Source organism: Hippichthys cyanospilos, chromosome 16 (assembly GCF_059441005.1).
Source record: "Hippichthys cyanospilos isolate Australia breed blue-spotted pipefish chromosome 16, RoL_Hcya_1.0, whole genome shotgun sequence".
In the NCBI taxonomy this organism is placed as follows: domain Eukaryota; kingdom Metazoa; phylum Chordata; class Actinopteri; order Syngnathiformes; family Syngnathidae; genus Hippichthys; species Hippichthys cyanospilos.
The window spans coordinates 8,646,811-8,660,640 of record NC_142384.1 but is presented as its reverse complement, the minus strand read 5'-3'; the positions used below and the strand labels follow the sequence as shown (position 1 = coordinate 8,660,640).

The following is a 13,830-nucleotide window of genomic DNA, read 5'->3' as shown; positions in this document are numbered from 1 at the left end:
GAAATGTTTAGGTGATATTAAAATGATATTAATTAAGTTTATTATAGGTCTGAGTTAATCTCTTGACAGCACCATATATATATATACATATATATATATATATATATATATATATATATATATATATATATATATATATATATATATATATATATATATATATATATATATATATATATATATATATATATATATGGTCAGGTTTATCATGGAAATCTAAGAAGGCTACATGTGGTACTTGACCATATCACAGTTTAGTTATATTTAAACGTTTTCCTCGAAATGGACACTAAACAGTAGTGCTGGGAAGCAGCTGCGTGTGTGCGTGATGTTTACGTTCGAGCAAAGTGAGCAAAGTTGGTGCGGAGGCTAACAGGGCCACAGAGCACATGTGGTGGAAGTGGTTAGTTGCTTTGCAGGCCTCAGCACAGATGACAGGAAACAAGATGTGGGAGCATCTCATCCGCCTGTCCATCTCCGCCTTTTTCCCTACACTTGGCAGTCAATAACATTGGATTTCACGCAATCTAGAAAGATGTTTGAAGTGGATGGAGGAAGGATGACATTGTGATTTGATGTTTTACTCAAGCGTTTCAAATGACAGCAATTTTGGCTGAGGAAACTTTCAAGAGGAAGCTGAAGATGAAATTGACTTGATCAGCAGAACATTTCATTATATTCCATTTTCTTCTTTTCAATGTGCCACAGTTTTTTTTTTTTTAAACAATTAGGGTTGCTCACATTTCATACACAATGAGGTCAGGTTGAGGATGTTTAAAGTCATGACTCAACATTATTGATTCCAAGCCAGCAAAAACAAAACAAAAAACAAACAAACCCAACAGCAACAAAAAAAAAATGCAGTTGTCTTCTCTATAAATCAATTACCGCAGATGTTTCTATTCTCTGGATGCAATTATTCTAATCTGTGGTTAAATGTGTCGATTGATTCCATTCCCTTGAGACATTTACTGGTCACTTTGTGTTTTATTGAGTGCTCTGGAGAGAAGTTTCCATGGAAACAGTGGCTACATCCACATTAAGAATGTCACAGCCTCTGCTCCAGCTGAGGTCACTTTCTGACTTACAAAACAATCAGATCACACAACACACTGTAGTGGGAATGAATCGACAAATAATAATTTATATTTGCAGTTCTATAGGGAGATAACCCTATTGTTCTTGGAAAGCATCCACTTGACGCATATTATTGAATTATTTCTTCCTGAGAGGGAGATTTCCTTGCCTCTGTGACGTAATGCTTGTTTATTAAATCATAAAGTATCAATTTAATCTGAAGAAACATGCACATAAGATTTATTGTTTTTCATTAGCATTTACTAAATTAGCATTGTGATTTGCTTTTTATCAGCTGTCTCCTGATTCTATCATCAGAATGTATGTGATTTATATTTTCTCTTCAATTCAGGCAATTTATGAATCATTTTTCCTGTTTTAGTGTGTTGTCAAAGTAGGTAATTCAATATAAACGACTTTACTTAATTCAATTACTTTTCTACATGAGAACAATGCATTGTCTGTTCTTTATTTTGTTTGAGTACAGTATTTGAATCAGTACATATTTTTGTTTTACTAGAGTTTGTAACAATTTTCTGTTATATTTTTTATAGACTTGTTAAAAAAAATACTTCAGACATGACCGTCAGTCAGTCGTGTCTGTCTCTTTAAATGCCTTACCTTTAAACTTACATTTTATTCCAAAACTACCTATCCCATAATTCTCAGTACGCTTACTCAGAGGGCGTTCTTGAAAACCAGGTCAACCAGTAGCATACTTTTATCGGACGAGCGCGTACTTCGAATCGTAACCCCTCTGCCCTATCGCGATGCGGTGTTTAACAGTTTATAAAAGTCCATCCAATAGGAGTGTTTGTAGCCAGCACCAGCCAATTGCAACGAATCTGAGTACGACCAATCAAATCAAATGTAGTGTTTAAACAGTCGGCGTGGGCGGTGCTTAGTGTGCTTCGGGGCGTGCCGAGCAAAGTAGTAAGGACTCATGGTAAGATTTGAATTCAGCCAACAATTTCAACATGGAAACGAGGTTGTAACTTGACGACAAGTTTCCCCTCAAATAGTTCTAAATTTTCCAGTGTTAAAATTAACACGTCGTCGTGAGGTGGAATTCGCTGCTGAAGTGTTGTTGTTAATTTCGCCGGTGAGAAGATTCAAGATACTATACATCGAGTACATTTGCAATGAAAGCCGGTGGTAAGTCTTTTTTTTTCATTTAAAGTAACCTTTTGTGGATGTAAATGTCGCAATTAATAAATGTGAAACACGTGTTATACGGCATTTCTTAAAATGTTACCATTTGACAAATTTAGCGCTGTTAGCTCGACCTACAGGCTAAATAGTGCATTTTATATCCGTACTTGGCTCAGCATTTATGTGAAACACGTCTAAATTTAACGTAATAAGTGTTTAAAATAAATAAAAATGCTGGCGAATGTTGAGCAGAATGAAACTTTGGAGTAAAGTTAACTTCACTTGAGCCACAGGAGGGAAATTTGGGCGCTCATTTGGTTTGTCTCGAACTCATCAACGAGTTACTCAACTCTACATTTAGTTTAGAAAGTTTTTAAAAGTTCAATTTCACTAGTGGATATAGATTAAATTTGTGTTTTAATGAGGAGACTCAATGCTTTTTGAATGATTTGTCTCACGTCACTGTGGCAAAAATACTTGCATCATGTGAACTTATATGGAGAACTTGTATAACGCAGGTCATAAATTTGCCTACGATATGTACAATATTTATGAATGTTTTCTGCCTGCTTTTCATCATGTCAACTTTTAAAATGGCAAAAGAGTATAATGCAGGCAATTAAATTTTCTACAAAATGAAACAATATTTATGAATATGTATTTTTCAGATTTTTATCAGGGCTATTTAAATGACTGGTTTATTTAAATATATGTTCTGATTTTCAACTATTTTTTTTTTTTTGTCATCAGTCCACTGCCATTGTTCAAAATGCTACACCATCCCTGTTCGAAAGAGGGTCCGCCTGCGCACGCCAACCATCACCTTGCTAAGTCTGCCCGAGGAGGTCCTGCTCCATGTGTTCCAGTTCCTCTCCGCTGAAGACCTGCTGTCTGTTAGAGCTGTGAGTCATCATCATCGTCCTTCAACACACACTTGACAAGTCTACACCACTTTTCGCAAGCACACGCTTTGCCATACCCCCTACTCGAGAATCTTTATTTTGTCTTGCTGTGTTGACCAAATGAAGCTTTCTTGGTTGCAGGTTCACTCTCAGCTGCAGGATATTGTTGACAACCACGCCAGTGTTTGGGCCCGGGCCAGCTTCAGAGATACTTGGCCCTCCCCTGAAAATTTATGGTTATTTGAAAGGTAAAAACAAAATTGCGAGTAATAGGTTGACTGTGTTTCCCCTTCTCTTACCTAAACAAACATTTCTTTTTCTCAGAGCTGCAGAAAAAGGGAATTTTGAAGCAGCCGTCAAGTTAGGGATTGCTTTTTTGTATAACGAAGGACGTAAGTAAATGCTTTTTTTCTCATGTGCAGCTGAACTTCAAAAATACTCACAACATGTTCTGTTCAGTGATGCTGGTCAACCTAAACATAATTAAATAAATAGATATAACAGTATAAATATCGGACTAAAATAAGTTTAGCCATTCTTGGATCAATTCTATCTTCTTTTAAAAAGAAAAAAAATCTCAAGCCAAAAATGGTAGTTTTGACTTTAACCAAAATGTTATAGCAAAAAAAAATTTCAACTAAAACTTGGGGGTTTAAACCAATAGCATTGATGAAAATGGACATGTTTTGACAGCAATTTACAGTGGAACATCCAAAAAGTGCTTCAATTTGAAGTTCAACTCAAATTTGCTAAAGAAATATCCCTCCAGTGTAACCCCATAGTTGAACTATTACTGAAAGAAATCACTGCATTATCAAATTGTCACAAAAAACTTGTAGTAACCCAAAAAATGGTAGATAGAACTTCAACCAAAAATTTCGGACAAAATATGACTCAACCAAAACTCGGAGGTTCAAGACATCATTGGCTTTAAAAGTATTTGTCTATCCATGTGTTATGACAACACATTACAGTGGAACAGCCCAAATGTGCGGCAATTTGGAGTTCAACTTAGAATGTTTAGAGATATAACTCCAACCATGAATTGCTGAGCTTGTTTTATCTAGTGGCAAAATATTAGTGGAAGACCTCAGAAGTGGTACAATTTGGGGTTCGAACTAGATTCTCTTGAAAAATATGTCTATTCATCTATTTTCTTAACGACATGTCTTTTCAAACAAAAATTGGATTCCAATGGTGGATTACTAAGCACTTTTCAGGTTAGCATTCCAATTAGTGTGGATTTGAATGCAACCATAAATTGGAAGTTCACTCATTGTGTAGTTAAAACTAAAAATAATTTAAATATTTCATTGCAGTCTTGGGGGAAATAAACATGTTAATTTTTTGCGGTTCCACTGAATTACAAATTGAGATGTTGACTTGGCGGCTTCCTGCACATGATTCTTCCCCGTAACAGCACTGTTGACTGACGAGGGCTGCGCGGACGTGTGCGGACGGAGAGCGTCGCACTTTTTCAGCCTGGCTGAGAGCCTGCGCTCCCCCGCCGCTGATCCCTTTAGCTGGCTGTTCATCAGGCCGCCGTGGTCAGCCACCGGCAGCTGCTGCAAGGCGCTCGTCTTTGAGCGCCTCAAGGCAGAGTCCGAAGATAACAAGGTGAGGTTCGGAAAGTGCGCGGTGTTAAGGTTGGGGGTCCTGGGTTTACGACTGTAGCCTAAATGACTGTTAAATACAAGAAATTGTCATCTGTGCTATTTGTTAAGCTATTAAATAGAGATGTTTCTTAGTTCCACTTTTTTTTTTTATAAGCATGATGCAAGTAGGAATTGTCAACTTTTGTATAGTCACCCTTTACAAGTGTTGATGCCATTAGTACTTTTCATCCCCCAAATTTTCCCCAGAAAATAATGTCATCATTTTTTTAAGACTTACCTATTACTTAGACTTGCCTACCAATATAGTAATTTCCTTTAAGGTATTATTAGTTGTATACATGGCAATTTACTATTTGTATGATTTCTAATATCTAGTTCATGCTCGTAAAACAACCACCATGTGAATCAATACCTTGAAATAAGGCCAGGTAACGGTATCAAATATTATTTTACAAGATTTAAAATGGCTCTTCCTTCGCATCGGTGTATGTTTCCTATTTATTTATTTTTTTTTTTTAATCTTCAGATCGGTTATGGTGGGTTTAAAGCATTAAAAGCAAAAGGTATTTTGAAAAAATAACATTTTGCATATGCTATAACTTGTAGATAACAAATATAAAGTACGTACAATTTAAATTCACATTTTTTCCATGTAAAATATCTTTTTTTCCTTTCTTTGTTTTTACTTAGTCAGTGTCTGAACTTCTCATCTGTGATCATTTTTATTAATTGATTTTTTTTTAAACTTTAAAGACATAAACATACAGTTACAATTTTTCTTATGCCTTTATATAATCTGCTTTAATTGGTGATTCTGATGTGTATTCAATGTCATCATAATGAATTTGTTTTTAAATGTGTTGCTTGTTTCTCCCATTTTCCTAGGAAAAGAAGGGTCCTTTATTGCACTGCTTGGCAAGAGTATTACAGCTATTTGAGGTGAGTCCCACCCCCACTTCACACGCTGTTCGGGCGGGGTTAGCAGAGTTTCATGGATTAGCCCTTGAATTAGAGGCATGGCAATTAAGTTTGTAATTAGATCAAGATCCTGTGATGAAGTTTTTGAATTTTGTGAATGATACTCAATGCTGCCACCCTTCTCTAGGAGGATGACAAACATGCCCAAGCTATATCCATGTTGGAAGAGTCTTCACGTTCGGGTTGTTTGCAGAGCTCCTACCTTGTATGGGAGCACAACCGCAAAGCTGCTGTGAGTTCAACATTTTCACTCTACTGACTTGACTGTTCTTTCTGGGTTTTACTGGTGCTTAGAAATAAAAATTCATATAATCTCAACCTGTGAAATATGTTAAATTTAGAAAATTTAAAAAGCAATCCAACAAGAAAATTTTACTTCTGCTATTATACAGTAATGTTTTATTTACAGATTAGCCCATCTATGAAACAATGTTTTTTTTTTTCATCTTTGTGTTGAAAACAAAATATGAATTCTGCATAGATTTTTTGGGGGTGACACTTTTTTCTCTTCCATTGCAGATGTCAGATCCAGGCAGGTACCTCCAATGTATTCGAACTCTCAGGGACTGCGCTGCAAGAGGCTGCTGGGAGGCGCAGGTTTGTGCACAGGAATTAGTGTTCCCTAAGCTTGACTAGTTTTCATTTTAACAGAAGTAATTTATTCAAAAAAATTTCCCCAGTCGTATTGCTTGCAAACTGCAGTTTGACTGACTTAATTGATTATCCCTTTTTCTATGCAGCTCTCCCTGGCTAAAGCATGCAGCAGTGGCAATCCACTGGGTTTGGAGGCTAAAGCCTGCTCAGGCTTGGTGTCACAACTTTTTAGCACCCCCCAGAAGGCAGAGCGGCGTGTCAATCACACTATCCTCAGTCGGGGCATCAAAGACACCATGAGGTAATGCCAAATCTTCCCAAGATAACACTATTCTCTCATAGGCTCCTCAATCCTCACTCTGTTCCCATATTTTTCTCATTCTGCAGGTACATTCTAGTGGACTGGCTGGTGGAGGTGACCACCATGAAAGATTTTTCCAGTCTAACACTGCATGTGACTGTCGGCTGCGTGGACCGCTACTTGGCGCTGCGTTCTGTGCCCAAGGTTAGCCTGCAGCTGCTGGGGATCGCATGCATGGTGATTTGTACACGGTAAGAATTCAGATAAATTACTTGCCCTCCATGTCAGAGTTTTTGCTTTCTCCTCACATTGAGGCATAGGTGCCATACAGTATATGTTGAAATGTAAAGACTGGCTTCCAGTCAACACTTCCAGTCAACACTTTATACATGCACCTTAATTATACTTGCACTAGACTCCAACAATTCACACTATTCTGTTTACACTGTTAACAAGCACCTTAAGTATACTTCTGTACTGGACTTATGTGTATCTTTGTGTATTTTATTTCTCATATTTTATATCTCGACTTGAGGATACTGCTGGAAATGTGAATTTCCCTACGGGGATGAATAAAGTATCTATCTATCTATCTATCTATCTATCTATCTATCTATCTATCTATCTGATTCTGATATGTATTTTACTTTGTAGCTACGTCAGTAAGGATATTCTGACCATAAGAGAAGCAGTGTGGCTGACCGACAACACCTACAAGTATGAGGACCTGGTTCGAATGATGGGAGAGGTTGTCTCTGTGCTGGAGGGGAAGATCAGGGTGAGTCTAACCACCCCAAACAATGAATAAATATAATTTAAAAAAACTGTTTGTATTTTCAATTAAAAACACAATTTATTGATTGAAAAGCAGTCCGCATTTCTATAAATGTTAATTCACAGGCAGTGTTTGTGTTGCTATCCAATTGGCTATCACTCCATTTTTATGTGTACCCGATAAAGTGGTGGATGAGTCTTTCGTCTTTAAACTGACACTTACATGTATAATCTGTCGAACAAACGCAAATTTGAGTACTTTTGTGCGGCCCACCTCAGAGCCCCACACTTCTGGACTACGGCGAGGTGCTGCTGTCCCTCCTCCCCCTGGAGCGACGGACCACTCATCTTTTCGGCTACATCTGCGAGCTGTGCTTGCTCTATTCAGCCTTGGCGACGACGCCCGCCAAGATGGCGTGCGCCGTGCTGCTGCTTTCGAGAGCTCTACATCACTATGGTAAGCAGCATCCACACTACCCGGTTTAAGAATCTCGTTACGTTGACCATACAATTGACTCAGTTTATGTTTTTGTAACCCAGCTGTCTGGCCCAGTCAATTAGTGGACTACACGGGCTTCTCAAAGGAAGACCTCACCCAACTTGCTGTGCAGCTTTATGTCAAGTGGTAAGATGCTCTCAGCGGGCACAATCACGGGCTTTTGTGTTTTGACACACGCATGCCCCCCCCCTTCAAAATCCTGGTTGATATATGCCTCCTTTATGCAATTCACTGGACCACTCTGTGGTTTCACCACAACCTATAATTTTCGTAATTGCCTAGGAAACCGTATGCGTTGATGGATTTTTACTTTGTTGTTAAAGTAGTTTAATTACACCTCTGCGGTAAAAAGTGCTGATTGTAGGCTAGATATGGCATAATTTATACAAACGAATGTTACATCAATGTGCCACAAAAGTCTTAAAGCTTGAGACTTCAACTTAGTGTCAATAGCAAATATATGCAATGTATGTTTTGCATGTCACAAATTGCCTGCTTTTTTAGGGGGCATTTACAGTACAGTATTACTTAAATTATTTTACAAAGTTCTAATTATTGTAATGCTACTTCAAACAGGCCCCCGCACTTTTTCAGCATGCCAGCTACTTTATAAAATGAGCAAGTTCAAGTGATGTATCCAAAGTAGTTATCAATTTAGCAATATATTTAGAATTCTTAAATGTACATTATATTGTATATTGGTGAATCATTCCTAACTCCATGAACCCATTAAGATACACATTAAAGATACACCATGCAGAAGGTGTATAACTGGCTTCTGTGTATGTCAATGAAGTGGCAATTTTGACAATGGATCGTCTTTTCTTCTTTTTAACCATTCACAATCAGTTATATCAATAGGATGAAACTGGGAGGGCTGACTGATCACAACAATGCCATGAGAGCTGCTGACACTCCCTTCAATCTACTTCATGGGCACCCCTGACTTAAAACATTTTCTGAAATCTGCTATTGTCAGAGAGTGGATTGGATTTAACTTTTGAGGTGCATCGCAACCTCTAATCTTGATTATGTGCTTGCCCTCCGTTTGTGTCAACTACCTCGCTTGGCATTAGTAACACAGGACATTGTGAAATAATGACCATTGATCAATATTGTGCCTTCCAGCACTCTCAGTGAAGCCTCACTGATGAGCTAGAAGGTTTTTTTAATGTCTGTTGACCAATAAAACAGAAAGCAATTAAACTGGAGTATATAAAGCTACAAAGCGAAAACATATTAGGGACTGGCACATAGGCGGGAGATGGGAGTGGGAGGCCACTCTGATTCCATGGTTGATGAGCATTGAGGTTTGTCACGGAGTTCACAAACAGGCATTTTCTTGATTGTCTTGTCCTACTTTCCCTCTTCAGTTTCACCCAAGATGCTCCCAAAGACCACAGACATGTTTCTCTCGTTGGCGTGAAGCAGCGTTTCGAAGATGACGTCTACCAGCACATCAGCAGGGAGAAAGTACATGCACCTTTTTCATGCGTCTCCAAACATATCGTATGTACTTATGAACATAGGTTAAAACAAAAAAAAATCCCCCCCCCCTAGGTGATGGATTATAAGGAGCTGTGTCACGTCCTTGAGATTCCTGAGGTAGAATTTCAGTTGGAGCCTGTCAGTCCCTCAGGTCAACCAGCGGACATCTACGCCTTCCTTGCTTCTCCTTCCAGCACCAGTAAAAGGTACTGCACACAAATTTACATCGAGGTAGAGCTACTGTACATGATGTGAAAATAAACCTTCAAAAACAATCAGTTAATGTGATAACTTAAAATACAATATGAGCTAAAATCTAATGTGGCACAGCACAGTGAGCTTGTGGTTAAAAGCTTTTTTCACAATTCAAAGGGTTTTGGTTTGAACGTTATATAAATAGTACATATAAAGGTATGTGCTCTTTTAACGTATGTTGTTCTAAGATGCCACATGATGGTGCTTAACCCTGGTTAAAGAAAAAAAGAATTAAGTATGTTCCTGAAAACTAGCATCTTTGTAGGTGTGGGAGAACCAAACTTAAGCTCGGGTTGTCGGGAATTTACTGACAGTTTTGTACATGTCCATTTCTGGCGCATTTTCATCCAACTTCAGTGCCTTATCTCAGTATGATGGTGCATAGTCTGGACATTAGGAATGTGAGTTGAGTTACTTCAAGAAGTGCTTTGCTGCAATTACTTTAGGTCCTATATACCTTTTAAGTAGGCGCCAGTTACTTGTTGATTTTTGCTGTTGCGTGCTCGGTTCAAAAAGGTTCTATTGTTGTACTTATGATTTCTTTCTTGATTGAGTTTGTACAGTAAGTACCTTCATTATCCATAATATGTCCCTGTTAAATTACACACACAAAGGAGCTCTGTGAATAAGATACATGAGTCAACATGGCAAGTCCTCCTACTCCTGGCTTTGCTCATTTAGCTCGCACCCTACAAGTTTCCTGCTTTCATCCACAACAGACGTGAACTGTTTGGTCCAGGAGGTGTTTATTTGATCCATCTGTGAGACAATCCAGTGACTCACCCCAGCCTCTCATCTCCTCCCAAGGAGGCGCGATGACGGCACGCAGGTTGACAGGGGCAGCCGAGTCACCACGCCCACTGCAGAGCTGTCCAATCAGGAACAGAGGCTGCTGGGCGACATCCTGGACTGGAATCTGGACACTTCCTCTTCCGGCTATGAGGGTGACCAAGAACAGAGGAAGGGGGAAAATGATGGAGACTGTGAGTGGATTTGCTAGTTATAATGAAGCTGGAGTGTGCGGTAAAACACATGAAAACTCCAAAAGAGACAAACTAACGGAGAAGAAGCAGTCCCTCATCCTAATGACCGGGCAAAAGAAAAGTTCTCGTTTTATTTTTCAATTGAAACCTTTAGACACGGTGTCCAGGTATCTAAATGTTTTGAAAATTCTGTACATATACAGTATATGACCACTAGGGCATGATCAATTAATTGGGCAATTATAGCCCTTCAAACATGCCCTTTTTTTAAGCATTATTTTACATAGAACGTATAGCCCCCCCCTCCTCCATTATATTTTTACATTTTCCTTAGGACATCCCACAAGTAGCAAAAATCTGCAAAGGACTGACGCTGAATTAAACATAACTCCCACAGTATATATTTAGAGTTGATCCAGGCAGCACACAAATGGCAAAAATTAAGTGACAGCAATGGAAATACTTTGAGCGTGAATTGTTATTTGATGCATTTTGGGTATTTTTCATTCACTCCCGCTTTCCAAAAATTTGGCTTTGGTCTCAAAATTGATTCAGTCAGTCGCCAGAATATTTTAATTGCCAAGGGAACTAATCTAAGAGTCAAGATTTAAGATGCCTCTTCTAACCCGGAGCTTTCGTTTGGTTTGACTTGGTTTAGAAATCGAATTGATATCTGATGTTTAACCTTTGTGCAGTATTTTGTCCAATCCTTTGATCCTTGCATCCAAGGCATTTCACATCAAATGAAAAGCATTGAAAGAGATGCCAGGGAGCTGAAATTTCGACCACATGGTGACAACATGTCAAAGTTCGACATGGCACGACCACTTAGTTATCACATTACTGGGAGTGTGCCGTCTCTTGACTACACAATCTAATTGTTAAATGTGCCTTTTTGTCAATTGATTCCAATACAATAGAAAAAGTAAGTGTGGGGTGTAAACATAACACCCAGATCCCAGATTTACTCGTGCTGCATCTGTGCCATTAAATCATGACTCAGCAGTGCATTTGGACCGTTTTGCGTTAATGGAGATGACTCATCACGTCTTTCACTTTTTGACAGTTTCCTTGATATCCTTCGACATGGCCGCCGTCACGAACGCTAGTCGGGAGAATTGCAGAGCGCTGTCCGGCGACGACGACGGAGACCAGGCCCGGCATCCCGAAAAGCGGGACGGCCTTTTCTTTTCCAAGGACCTTCACAGTTCGGGTTACACGTCGGCACAGAGCGTCAGCCCGGCGTCTTCATCCTCCTGTTCCTTTTCTCTTGTCCCGTGCTTGCCCCAATTTTTTCCCCCTTCCCCCAACAAGGCAACTCATTTCCAGCCGGGCTTCTGTCTTTTGGTCCCCATGCAAAGGACCCGCGGCCACTCCAGCAAGCAAGTGAAACGCAAGAACTCTGCGGCGCACAGCCCAGGTGAGGCAGGGAAGGTAGAAGATGACGAGGAGGTGGAAGAGGAGCAGTATTCAGCCAATGTGGGCTTCCAGAGTTTATAGGGGGTGGCACTCAGGATTTTCAGCTTGGGGTGACATTTCAACGTGGACATAAATTCAATGTAAAACCAAGTGAAACTGCATTATAGGTTCCTCATGAAATGTCACCAAACTCTAAATTTTTGAATAGTAAATGCAGAATGTCTCTAAATTGAGCATAAAAAAAACTAACAATCCCAATTTGGACCAAAGGCATTAAGAAAAAAAAAAAATCCCTATTCGGGATGGGGATCGCACAGTGTATCACAATATTTCAACAATAGCAAAATTGGATTTATTGGTATAAAGGGAAAACCAATAGAAACAATCTCACTTTGCATTAAAGACAGAACTGTAAACTCTTTAAGAAAAAATACTTTTCGCCTCTTATTTAGATCTGCAGGATTAACATTTTGAGAACATACAAGCGCATCCTCGCTTTATGTCCATCAGTCACCTAACGACACATTAAAGTCATAATAGTTCATCTTTTGGACAAAAAAACAACTTAAATGTTAAACCAAATAAAAAGCTAAGTGGCGATAACTGAGCGTGCCTTACACCTCACTCGGGCCTTTTTGTACTCTATAAGGTTCAGGTCGAGCTGTCTTGTTTTTGCTATAAAAAGTAGAACAAAAGTGGGTTTTGTTTTGTTTTGTTTTGTTTTTGTTTTTTTTAATGCTACATGTATCCTCTTGGCAGCACTGATCATCACACCGGTGTTTCATTTTTGTTTACAGAACATACCTCTCAATCGAAAACCTCCAGTTGTCTAATATGAAACCACCGGTTTTCCTCAGGACTTTTTTTTTTTTTTTTTTCAAAACCTCATTAGATGGTTGAAAGGATACCCTTATGAAATTTGAGTTTTTTTGTTATTCATATGCACTGTCAGTACAAGCACATCTTGTATTTGCCAAACCATCAAACGCGTTGTGTGCCAAAGGTACGTTTTGTCATTTTAGGTTTAAAAAGAAAATGTGAATATTGTCACGTGCTCTTCGGCAATCATTACAGCATACTCAAAAGACACTGCCAAGGTCTTCACATTCAAAATGTTATTTATTTTTCACCTTTCCCCCTCTTGTTTAATGTTAACTCGACTCATGTAACTTCAGCGGCATTTTTATTTTGTATACCATCCCAGATTTACCATATCAGATTTAATTTGATTTCATAAGGCCATGATTTTGAAAATAGCGGGTCAGACACATTCAGGAAGTTTCTATTAAAGCTATGTAGGCTGATTGAACATTCATATGATATCAATATGAATAATATCAGTAGTTGTATTGGTTCTCTCCTGTGTTTTCTGTAACGGGCAGAATATTTGTATGTTTACGTGAAGAACAATTGTGCCACTGCTACTTGAAAATATCTTCTAAAAAATCTCATTTCACATTTTGGGCGGAATTTTTGTACTATTCGTGACACAATTGTGATGTATGTTGTTTTTTTTTTTAATAAATCCGTTATAAACTGCTGTTTGTTTGAATTATAAATTTACATGTAGACTTAATTTTTATTCATAAAATCACACATTAATTTGTTGACTCAGAAAAAAAGTCAATTGGCTTGTTATTTTTGTACTACACAAATATGCAAACATTAGGTTATTATTACGTTATTTTTCTTACATATACAATTGTCAACAGACTCGAATTTCGTCTTTGTTTATTGAAATGTTCACAATTCGAACATACAAAATTGATCTTAGGTGTGATTTAGATGCGTG

General features: G+C 38.4%; 1 protein-coding gene across 2 annotated transcripts; it reads left to right on the top strand.

The window, feature by feature from the left end:
• Window positions 1-2,035: 2,035 nt before the first annotated feature.
• ccnf (cyclin F) lies at window positions 2,036-13,578 on the top strand. 2 transcript variants are annotated; one of them, XM_088437178.1, is made up of 18 exons: window positions 2,036-2,232; window positions 2,980-3,131; window positions 3,273-3,379; window positions 3,456-3,523; window positions 4,552-4,748; window positions 5,633-5,686; window positions 5,853-5,957; window positions 6,245-6,322; window positions 6,466-6,620; window positions 6,707-6,871; window positions 7,275-7,398; window positions 7,674-7,851; window positions 7,935-8,019; window positions 9,267-9,366; window positions 9,454-9,587; window positions 10,444-10,619; window positions 11,686-12,039; window positions 12,836-13,578. In XM_088437178.1, exons 1-18 carry the CDS (start codon window positions 2,220-2,222, stop codon window positions 12,874-12,876), a joined length of 2,286 nt encoding a protein of 761 aa, XP_088293304.1. In that variant the 5' UTR covers window positions 2,036-2,219; the 3' UTR covers window positions 12,877-13,578. The 2 variants fall into 2 exon arrangements, with proteins under 2 accessions (XP_088293304.1, XP_088293303.1); XM_088437177.1 differs by having other exon boundaries at window positions 11,686-13,578.
• The last annotated feature ends 252 nt before the right edge of the window (window positions 13,579-13,830 follow it).